This window comes from Ovis canadensis, chromosome 8, assembly GCF_042477335.2.
Source record: "Ovis canadensis isolate MfBH-ARS-UI-01 breed Bighorn chromosome 8, ARS-UI_OviCan_v2, whole genome shotgun sequence".
Lineage (NCBI taxonomy): Eukaryota > Metazoa > Chordata > Mammalia > Artiodactyla > Bovidae > Ovis > Ovis canadensis.
In genome coordinates, this window is record NC_091252.1 from 73,469,088 (window position 1) to 73,480,594 (window position 11,507).

Below are 11,507 nucleotides of genomic sequence, written 5' to 3' on the forward strand. Positions count from 1 at the left end.
CTGGTCTCAACCCTCTGTTGGCAGAAACTTTTCACAGATCTCTTGCATTTCTTTCTCCACATCTTGTGATCTGAAACACTGACAAACTTTGCTACCTCTGCAACGTACTTGTGGGGATTAAAGAACCGGGGGAATCAATGTGAACATGATGCTCATGATACTTTCCACACAGTGAAAAATAAAGTTCCTTGTTTCTGACCCAGGAGTGTTGTGTCCTCTGCCAGCACCAGCAAAACTGTAATAGCCCATCTTATTTGTTGGCAAGCAAGATAAAATCTCAGAATTTGTGTTTCTAACAAGGTCCCAGATGCTGCTGCTGCTGCTGCTGGCCCAGGGAACTTACCCTGTAGGCCTGGGGATACCTCTGATCTAGGACATACCAGGAAAGTGACATACCTTTCTGCGCCTCAGTTTGTGCATTTGCAAACATGGGAATAGTAATAGCAGCACCTGCAGAGGCTTTCAGTGGGAATTAAATGAGTTAATACTTGTTGAGTATTTAAAACCGTGACTGGCACATTTTAAGAACTTTCTGCTATCTATAATTATTAATATAAACATTTCCCCTAAGTTAACATAACCTAGCTAAGACATGCATACTTCTATCACCTGGAAAGGCATTCTCATGATAATGCTGCTTTTTGGAAGTTAAAGTGCTTTCAAACATCTTTGCTTCTGGGATACACTTCCATGTAGCTCCCCCTACCCCCACTTTGGTTTTTCCTGTAACATAACACAGGCTGAGAGTGAAGGTATTAACAGACCTGCTCAGAATAACAGAAACTGGTTGAAGGAGCAGGCAGGTTGCATGTGCAAGGACTGAGTGAGAAGGCTAAGGGAATGTCAACTCCAGGCTCCCCTAAAGCAACGAAGTGACCAATGTAGTGGACAAATAGAGTGGAGGGAAGAGCTGTAATGGAAAGTAGAGACTGGAAGCAGAGAGGTGGAGGAAGATAGAGAGCCAGAGATGAGGAGATAACTGAGACTCAAGACAGAAGAATGAAGGAAGAAAAGAAAATTGAGGAGGAAGGCAGAAGGAGAAAGAGAAGAATTCAGCCATAAATCTTTCATCTCTTGGAAGTCAGCAAACATGGTCCTTTTTTCCTAAGAAGTATCTTCACCTAAAGCATATACATGTGAGGCACAAACTATTAACAGTAACCTTTGATGCCAGGTCACCAGCAAAAATGTTTTACCTTTTTAAAAAGTGGCCACCATGTTTCTTGCCTTACCTGCTCCACTTAATCTATTTTATCCCTGCTTCGTTGATTCTATTTCCCATTTCTTTCTTTCAAGCTTAAAATGTAGAGAAACATCAAATGTTTCAGTGAATCTAATTCTAGTTTCAACTCTAAAAGATTCTTTTATACCATAACTGTATATATTTTAGATGAGCAAGCTTCACATAAAATCACAAAGGAAGTAAATTACAGAGAAAAGAATCTATTGTGATCAAGTACAGAACAGTAAGAAAAGCCTCTCACTGCTCACCATCCACTTAGATGAGGTTCAGGGTGTACACAGTAGAGTTCATGGGACCCACATTTAGAAAAGTAGTATTTCCCTTCCTGCCTCTTCTGCCCTCTTCTCCCACCACCCAAGGACAAGTACCATGTTTGCTTGGGTTTAAATAAAACTGTTGTTTCCCCCAAAAGATAAATTCTTTCTAGTTTAAATATATTCCAAGAAGTTTTTTTACTGTTAGTATTTTCCCTCAAGTTATACCTCCCTTGTATTTATTTAACTGAGATCTAATGTTACTGCCTGTTTCTCAGTAGTTTCTATTTAAAAATTTGCCCTGATCAAAAATGATGAAAAGTTACTGATGTAGTCAATATACTCTGTGGTTCCAAAGAGATCCAGTGTCTCAAGAGCCTGGAAAACAGCACTCCACAAGTGCTGGAAATGCTTCATTTTTTAAAGGTAAAAAATGGAAAAAAAAAAAAGTTTCCAAAACAAAATGTCCCTTGGAGAGGAGCATTAATACCTGAGCACATTGAGTTCTGCAAAGGGGAAAAATAGGACCTAAGCCATCTCTGCAGCATGTGGTTAGTCAGTATAATATCTAAAACTACTTTATTCAACCTTGCAGTCTTATTTATTAATAATATACAGCTAGTAAAAATTGGAACAAATTGCCTCCTCTTCTTTTAGTATTCTCCATGGATTATTTAGCAAGAGGAATGGCTTTCTGTTTTTCATTTTTGTCTATTAGCTATATACTATTGCGGAGCAGTCAGGCTTGTAAGGACATCATTGATGAGAAAGGCAAAGATAGCCGTTTGTATGGGTTTTATCGAAAGGAACAACACTACCTGAGCCCACAGGTCACACTGTCTACCATTCTGTGTCTAGAACTTATTTTTCACATAACTGGGATGAACAGCCAACAGTACACAAAATCAAAAGTTCAGCATCACTTAGGGGTCAGGATGACTTTAAATGATGAGTCTCTTTTTGATTCACTAGATTTTTTTTTTTTTCACTTTTCAAAAGCAAAGTATGTGTTTGTCACCATTTGATATGAAACACAATTACGGGCACAATTTAAAGTCTTTGAGCTAAACTTCCTCACCATTATTATGATTATTTCTTGCACCACGCAGGGACCAGTCAACCATGGCAAGGAAAGCAGGGGTTGAGTTCCATCAACACAATTACTCAATTACTCTTGAGTAATAGTAATCACTTAAGAATGACCTAAGTGTTTTTGAGATACCATCACTGCCTCAAAAAGAGATGGTAAATGTGGGAAACTGTGTGGCTTGCCACACTCTTTCTGTTATTGCCTAGTTCAGACAAAGGACTAATTTTCAAAAGAGATCATCTCCACATGTTGATCATTTTCATGACTCCTCTCTCTAGATGCTACATTTCATCTTTCAGCAGTGTTCTGTTTCAATGGTCCACAAAAGTTAAATGTACTCCAAATTAAAATGAATATTTTCTCAATTGGTGTACAACACGCATATCTCCTTCCTTAAAGAAATGTTTTTATTAAAATTTTTCTGCTTGTTGATGCCAGCTTAACTGGATGATTGCTCAATGTTGCTTCAGCTTAAATAGGATTTTAAAACTTTTTTATTTTAGAAATATATTTAACTGCATGCTGCACTTGTCACCTTACAGATGTGAAAGTCACAGAAAACAATAACCCAAATCTGTCCCTTACATTTTCTCTACTATGTCCTTTTTTTTTTATTAGAACAATCAAATTTGTCTTCGTTAAATCACTAATAGAGAAACAATTGGAAAAAAAAATGACCAAACAAAAATATATTAAATGATGAAACAAACTGTAATTAGTACAAAAGAAGACTGGATAAAAGAAATACAGTCAGAGTCTCAAATAAAAGAGAAAGGAATTCTACACAGGATGAGAGGGACAGAAGGGCCAACCATGTTTTTTTTAACTTTTGTCCAAGAACATTTGGCCTCAAATTAAAAGATTACCCCGGAAGCCCCAAAAGAGCTCACTCTGGGTTTCTCTGAGGATCCAGCGAAGATTCAACTATTGTATGCTGAATCTTTGTGTTCTAGGTAGGATTATTTATCGGGGATTTTGTTTTGTCTGGGTTTTCAATGGCCCAGCCCCAGCTGTACATTTGGGGACAGACCACAGCTTCAATCAACAGAGGGTTTGTAGCAATCCTTTTGGAAGCTTCCCTCCCCCTGGGAGGATAGAGTAATTAACAGACCATTAAGTCAATTCTGCTTTATTGAGGGGGATACCGTGCAGGTCATTTCTTTGAAAACTTTTGTTCTTGAAGGAAATTACAGAATTGTTTTATGTTCAGAACACAGCCTGGTGAACTCGGGAGTGGAGAGACAAGTTTCTGTAGCTCAGGGACCCACAGAGGCAAGGAAAATGATGACTCTGATCTTATTAAAAAAAGATTTCTCCCAACCTCCCCCCACCCTGTTATTTATTTATCTATTTTCTTTTAAAAACCGGTTAAAAGAAAAAAAAAAAACGATTTGCTCATTTGGTAATAACTAATGGGGACATGAATTATGGAGATGCCACAGACTGAAGCTTATCTCAATGTCAATAAATCTCTAAACAACTGCAATGGAGCAAAGTACTGCCACCATTGCTTCTTTTTATTTCCATATTAATCAAAGGCATCTGCTCCTGTTCCCTACCAGGACAGTGAGTTTTCCAGCATCTGAAAAAGCCTCTGGAAAGCAGGCTTGCAACACTCAGTGTTTCGTGCGGCCAGTGGAGGTTTTACCTTGGGACTCAGATGCCATGTTTCCCCACTAGGGTCTGAGGACCCCAAGGGCAGGGGCCATTTCTTATGCATTTGAATGTTCTACTTCTCTAGCTGTTTTGTTCATTTTTTTTTCTCCCGCGTCCCTCACAGTGCATGGCACAACAAAAGCACTCAGAAAATGTTGACTGTTGAAGTGAAAGTTAAGGCTTGCAACTAATTTTGTGAATTCCCTTGTCCCTTCACCAGAGTAGAAGGGAGGGAGAGGCAGTTAAGTAACCGGGAGAAGAGAGTCTTCATAGGGTATACTTGCTCCAATCTCTGCTTTCTCCAGTGGTGTTAAGAATCCTACCTGTGGCAGAGATGTGTTCTCGGCCCTTGAGCTCAGCAGCACGCAGGGGCGATGGGGGTGGGCGGTGGGGGGGCGGGGTGGTGCGGGGTGGTTTCCCAGGCCCAGCGGGGATGAATGATTGACAGCCTGCATCTTACACGTAAACTGTGGTGCCCCCCACAATCCGTTCCAGGCTTCCGCACTCTCTGAAGTATATCGGTTGAAGACCACAGGGAAAGACTGGCGCTGATCATGTCCTTGCCAGACAGAACCCCAAAACTTTCTGGGGCAGGTATTCCAAGGTGCTTCCCAGACCCTTCATTGCTATCCCTTCCCTCCCTGCCTTTCTCTGGCAGGAGACACCCAACCACTCGGCTTTCCGAACCCCAGGACACCGCAGCAAAATCCAGCCCGCTCCCTACCACCACCGCCCCCCGCCCCAGCCAGTTGAGCAGTCAGATCTGCGCACACCTCCCTCTCCGCGCCCTAGACCCCAGCAGATCCGGATCCCTGTTCCCCCAGGACGTGTCAAATTCCTGGGGGAGTGTTGAACTTCCGGTCTCGAGTGCGGGCTGCCGGGTACCGTGTTCACTTTGAAGCCTGGGACAAGGCCAGGGTTGAGTTAGAAGGTACGTCTCCGCGCCGGGACTAGATTCGGCCTCGGGGAGGGAGGCCGCCCGGGCCTCCCTGGCCGCCTGGGACAGGATCTCCTGAACAAAGTTGACCCAGTGTCGCAGGGAACAGAGATGAAATAGCTCGGCCTCGGTTGGGATTGTGACTGTTGCATTTTCTTCCACTCACTTTCCATAAACGCTTTGGTATTTCGAGGCTCTTTGCAAGTGTCTGCGCAGGCTGGCGCCTTGCTCCACGACGTCCCTCTCCCGCGCATCTTTCTTTTGTCTTCTGCGCCCGGCCTCACTGGGCCTGCGGAGCGGGAGGAGAGGAGTCGGGGGTCGGGTCGCGGAGACCCAGGTTTCCCAGGGGACGCAGCTCCGCCCCCAGGACCTCCGGCTCCGCACCAACCGGCTCCGTGTTAGACTGCAGGGACAGAGGCGAGGTGCGGGGCCAGTTTCTGCGGCGCTGGGTCCAGACCCGCGCCTGGATCCACGCTCCCAGCAGCCGGGTGCAGAGGGCGGAGGGAGGAGCTGCCCATCCAGCGGGCTGGCTGCAAAATCGGGAGGGGTTGGGGTGGTGGTCTGGAAGGATTAGGTCCCTAGGGACTCCTAGGAGGCCTCGGGGATCGCTCTTCCCCGCGACTGTCCTGGTCTTCCTCTCTTAGTTCCCCGAATCCCTCCTCCGGCCCCACTGAAGGGAAGATTTCAATGAAAACGGAGGCAACTAAAAAGAGAGTGCAGAGCTGAACCTTCGGGTTGCCTCCTCCCGGCTATTTATAAGGAAATAGGTACGCGCGCGGCTCTGAGACTCTGAAGGGGTTGGAGTGGAAAGCAAGTTTGCCTAGAGGCGGGCGGAAGGTGCAGGTGCCCCCGTCCCATCCGCGCCGCGACCCCTTCCCTGGCCCATTTCTTTCCAAAGACACTGCCAACGCCCTTCAATTGTGGCACCTCCTCTTGCCTAGCTTCCTGAGCCCTAGGAGCCTAGACCGGCCAGTCTCTGGGGAATCGGTTCCTTGATCACGGAGGCTCCGCGAAGCCCCAGCCTCAAGGCCTGGCCAGGTCCCCCAAGGCGCAGAGCGGCTGGGGGAGCATCTTCGGGGAGGGCCGGGGGCGTAGCCATCTGGGCGCGCGAGCTTGAGAACCCATCTTGAACGCGCGCGGCGGGACAGGACGCGGAGAGAGGGGCCCGAAGTCTCTAGAAGTAAGAAAAGAGCAGTTAAATCTTGTTAGCTGAGCGAAGTGCTCAGAGTATCCATCGTTCTCCCTGGGGAAAGGAGCTTTTGCAGTTTCTGCAAAGGGTATCAGAGGAGGCGGTGTAACTGTTCGACCCAGGAGCTTGGAAAAGCTTGAGGCAACACAAGGCCTCCGCCTGCAGGAGTAAGGGAACTTTGGACTTCGCGGACCAACTCCGGTCTCTCCTCCCCGCTCTTTTTGAGGGTTGTAGATCCAAGACCCTTTAAAGAGGGCCTTTAGGAACAAAGGTTTAGCAGATCCTGCCAACTGCCTGTCGATTTTCCTTTTCTAAGTGTGACTTTCTCCCTGCTTTAAAGACGGGTCACTAGCTTAAAAGGCATCCTGAGGATTCTAGTCCTGGTTTCTCCAAATACCTTAGCCCACTAGGTTTTCACTATCCTTTTAAATGTAGAGCAACGTTTTCTGTGGAATGAAGGGATCCTTGTGCTTCTAGATTGAATTCAAAACTGCGTAAACTTAAGAACTTTTGAGAAGGTGACAAATTACAGTGAGAAGAAAATGAGGCCAAGAATTCATTCTTATTTTTGCGGCCATGTACTTTTCTGTCTTGCATCAGTGAACCGATAATTTAACGGAAAATGCCAGTTAGAATCGCCTGCAAAGTCACTTCTCCAAGCAAACCAGCCTGCACCTGACTAAGTCCCTTCCCAGTGGAGGCAAGTCAGGCAGGATGGAGGGGCTGCTCCATCCTCAATAAATCTAGAAACTCCAGATTTATCTGGCTCCCACTTTGTCTTTCTCCCATCCTTTTCTTAAAGGAATACTTTCTCCTCCTCTCTAGGTCTGAGGAGTTTGTGTGACCCAGAAAAGAGTCAGATCAGTCCAGGGGATCTCCTCAACACTAGCAACAGTGTTTCTTCTCTTCAGTGCCCAATTTTAAAGAAGGAATGAAGCCTACCACTAAGCCGGTGGTCAGGCCTCTTGTCTTTCCCCAGACTCATGCCTTTGAAAACAGGACTCAAAAGAAGCCAGTGACTCAGGGAAAGTCGTTTTCCTGATTGATGAAACTTCTCCCTCCTCTCTCTTTTCTAAATAATAAACTCACAGGGAAAGGCTGGAGGGCTGCCTTGTGTTGGTTTCAAATAAATCCTCAAAAGCTCTTTCCTCACCCAGAGAAATGAATCACCCTTGGGAAACAGACGATTATTCCCCCATTTATCTGCCTAAAACCAGAGGAAATAAGCACCCTCCGCTGTAGACCCTCACTTAGATCTTTCTCCCTGGCAGTGGGGTAGCTGAGGGTAAAAAGAGATGGAGGAGAATGAGTTAAATAGACCCAGGACCCACAGAGGTGTCCTTCCAGGGAGGGGCAGTGGGGACCCAGGAAGGAAGGAGCAGATGCTCCCTAGATGGTATGTCTATGCTGGATCCTGGAGAGAGACAGCTCTATGGAGAGAAACCACCTGCCTCCCCATCTTGAAGCAGAACTTAGGTCTCACTCAACAGGGAGGTGATATTACAGCTAAGCTTGAGACAGATTCTGGGGTGGTACATTGCAATCAGGTTTCCATTATCCTTGATGGGGTACAGAGGCACATGCTGTTCAGATTATCAACCCTAGAACTTGATTTCCTGTCCTCTATAAACAAGTAAACAAAACCTTCTTGCTGGATTATTTTTGCTTATACAAACTATCTGGAAATGTTATGGGGTGGCAAGAGAGATACGTAATTGATTAAAATAGCCCATTTTAGCCATTATTTATGTAGAAGACTTTTCTTTCTTTCTCTCCTTGCCCCTACCCAATAACACTTCCAAATAATTTGTATTGAACTAATGAGATTTGCAATCTTCTAAGGGAGCAAAGAAGAGAAAGTTCCCACTACACATCTGGAGATGCTGAGACTTGGGTGGTCACTGGCCTCACTCCAGGCTCACCTTAGAAAGCAGAAGGGCCTTCCTACCTCAGAGGAATCTGCTACCAAGAGGCTGGTGGGGGGCTGAGATTTCGATTATTTTTTTAATATTACTTTTCTTTGATTTTTAAAACATATACTGGATTGTATTTTGCTTGATTTTTTTAAAAGCCACACAGACAATTTAAAGTGAATTTAAAGTGAAAAGACGTTAACTTACTGTTTCACTTGCCAACACAGCCAGTGCAGTCACAACTCTGCCTCTCATTTCTTGTCACTCTGGGTTTCCAGATCACTTGAAATAAAAAATCTCAATTGCTGAGTTCATGAAGGTCTGATTATTGTAGAAAAAAAGTTGAAATATCACAAACCTACCAATGTGGACAAGGCCCCCACTTGAAGGACATTTAATTGTAATAATTAACACCAATATGTCTGACCTCTTTACCTTTAGATGATCAGGAAAAACAGCTTTGTGTTAGCCCACCCACCCAGATCTCTCCCCTACTTCCAGCTACACTTTACTGGGTCCACATGTTCCCTACCCACTACCCCCATCTTCAAAAATTTTAGGCAAAGGCAAAGCCAGGATTTAAAGATTCTTTTTTATTTGAAATCTCATCCAGAAACACTGGTTATTAATAAATATATCATAGTTATCAAGAATATATAAAAAATAAAGACAGGTCTTGTCTTTGAAGCCCTAACAAAATATTTCAAGCAAATGTTCAGGAAAATAAAACCAGCACCCCTCCCCAAACCACAGTAAGTTTTCAAAGCTGACGATGGAGAGAGCGACCCCGCATGCAGAATAACTGAGCAAGGGGGGGTGGGGTGGGGGTGGGGCAAGCTAGTAGAGGGAGCCCAAGCTCTTGCAATCACCGGCCCCTGAAACAGCCCAGGAAAGTTGAGAATGAAGTTTGAAGGCGGGTGGGGGTGGGGGAGAAGCGCGTGTGCGTGAGTTTGGGACTTTGCACTCTGCCCCCTTGTTCATTTCCTACAATCACAGACAGATATATGGAGTACTTCGGAGAATTCACTAATAAATCCTTGTTACAAGGATAATGGCACCATGGCCTGCACATGTTTAGAAGAGATTCATTTAGAAGCGTGCATGCATTCTTTCGACCTACACTGCGTCTTAAGGAAAACCCACAGAAGAGTTATGCCCTGGACCGGAGATGAAATTCAAAACCTGGGTCTTGAGATACATTTTGTCTCTGAGATACGTTTTTTCTCTCTTTCTCTTCTTCTCTCTCTCCCTCTCTCTTTCCCTCTTATCTCTTCCCCCCTTCTCTCTCCCCACATTGTCTCCAGAAAATCAACTGTCCAGCGGATAGACAGTCATAACTGCACCCATCTCAAGGAAATATTTACATTTGTTTCTCACAAAAGGGATGGTTGTCTTTCCCAAGGTAAGAACGCAGAGCCAGAGAGAGCCAACTCTAAAGTCCCTCTGCCAAGAGTTTAACTACACCGATCCTCTCTTTACACAATAAATGCAGTCTTGACAAGAGCTTATGGCAGTGAGAAAAAGTGGCGCGGCATGGAGAAAAGAAGCATGCAGGCAACACACACGACGTCTGATTCGAGTCCCCCTTCGTTACCACCTAGAAATTGCAGTTTGGTCTTAGTTCTGTCCCTCCGGGGGTCAAGTAGGATCTGAGATCTCTCAGGCAAATGTGGGAGGCCACGGGGCGGGGGGGGTCCCACCGCCGCCCACCCTCCCACGGGCCACGCGCCCAGCTCCCCCTTCCTTCCGGGCCTGGCACCTCGACCCGACCCCTCCCGCCCGCCGCTTTCCCCTCAACCTCCGCAGCCGGGCCGGCCCGCTGCTCACTTGAGCAAGTCCTTGGACTCGGCAGACAGCCTGGCCATGTTGGCGGTGGACAGAGCGGACAGGTGCGGCGGCGGCGGCATCTGGCAGATGGTGCAGGGGCAGGGCAGCCCGGCCCAGTGCTGGAAGCCGCTGCCCAGCTGCAGCGCCGGAGGCGTGGACGGCGCCTTGAGCAGCGAGTGGGGAGGCCGGATGGTGCCGATGGCGGGCAGCGAGGCAGCGGACAGAGGGGACGAGGCGTTGCCAGAGGAGAGCGCGCCGCCCAGGATGGGATGCGCCGGGTGCACGGCGTTGGCGGCGTGCGCTGGGTGGCCGGCCGAGTGGCCCACGGTCCCGCAGTGGAAGGCCGAGTGGTGGCCTCCGTAGATCTCACCAACCAACCTCTTCATCTCCTCCAAGGAGCTGGTGAGCATGAGGATGTAGTTTCTGGCCAGTAGGAGAGTGGCGATCTTGGAGAGTTTGCGCACCGAGGGCCCGTGTGCGTATGGCATGACCTCGCGCAGCCCGTCCATAGCTAGGTTCAGGTCGTGCATCCGCTTGCGCTCGCGTCCGTTGATCTTCAGTCTCAACTGCTGGAGGTCCTGCTCCGACAGCTGCTTCTTGATTTTGTACTTGCTGCTCTCGCCCGCGGCCTTGGCGCCGGCTCGCGAGAGGCTTTCCCCTGGCATCTTCTGCACCATGTCGCCCTGCGTGGACGAGACCGAGTTGAGGCGGCTCTCCTGGTGGTGGTGATGGCGGTGGTGGTGGTCCCTCAGATACATCTCATCCATGTCCGGAGATGAAGCTCTGCTGGAGACAGAGCTTGAATCAGAATTCATTTTATTATAGGGGATGCGGCCCTACCGTGGGGAAGCTTTAGGCGGGAAATTAGAGAAAATCTTGAATTAAAAAAAAAAAAAGCTGCAGAGCCCAGCAACCCACTTCTTTTCACGCAAGACGTGAAAAGAAAAGCTGAGGCACTGCCTTTCCCCGCCTTTCTCCCTCCCGACTCCCTTCTTTCTGGTTTGGCTGTTTCCTGGACAGCTCGTTGGTGTGTGCTTGAACTAACCTCAAGCTGAAAAAGAGGGGCTTTTATAGAGCTGCGGCGGAGAAAAGAGACAAAAGGAACCCTCCTATCTATCCTGGGCTGGTTAGGATGACGTGCCATCATTCAGGGCGGTGCGCTTTGCTGTCCCATTTAGCAAGGATTCCTATTCATATTCATTGTGGGGCCGCCCTGGGACACCTCTGCTCAGAACTGCTAGGAGCCCCCAGGCACAAAACCCTCTGATTGACACACTCACCGCTCCAGCTCGCGCCTTCTGGATTAAAAAAAAAAAAAGAAAGAAAGAAAGAAAGAAAGAAAAGGAAACAACTTTCCTCCACCCCACTCCCCTTCCTAATTTCCCTAACCAAAGCACA

At 47.0% G+C, this 11,507-nt stretch overlaps 1 protein-coding gene across 1 annotated transcript; it reads right to left on the reverse strand.

Moving 5' to 3' along the window:
- Positions 1-10,105: 10,105 nt before the first annotated feature.
- On the reverse strand, positions 10,106-10,924 carry OLIG3 (oligodendrocyte transcription factor 3). The gene has a single exon (XM_069598913.1). It carries the CDS (start codon positions 10,922-10,924, stop codon positions 10,106-10,108), a length of 819 nt encoding a protein of 272 aa, XP_069455014.1.
- Positions 10,925-11,507: the final 583 nt, after the last annotated feature.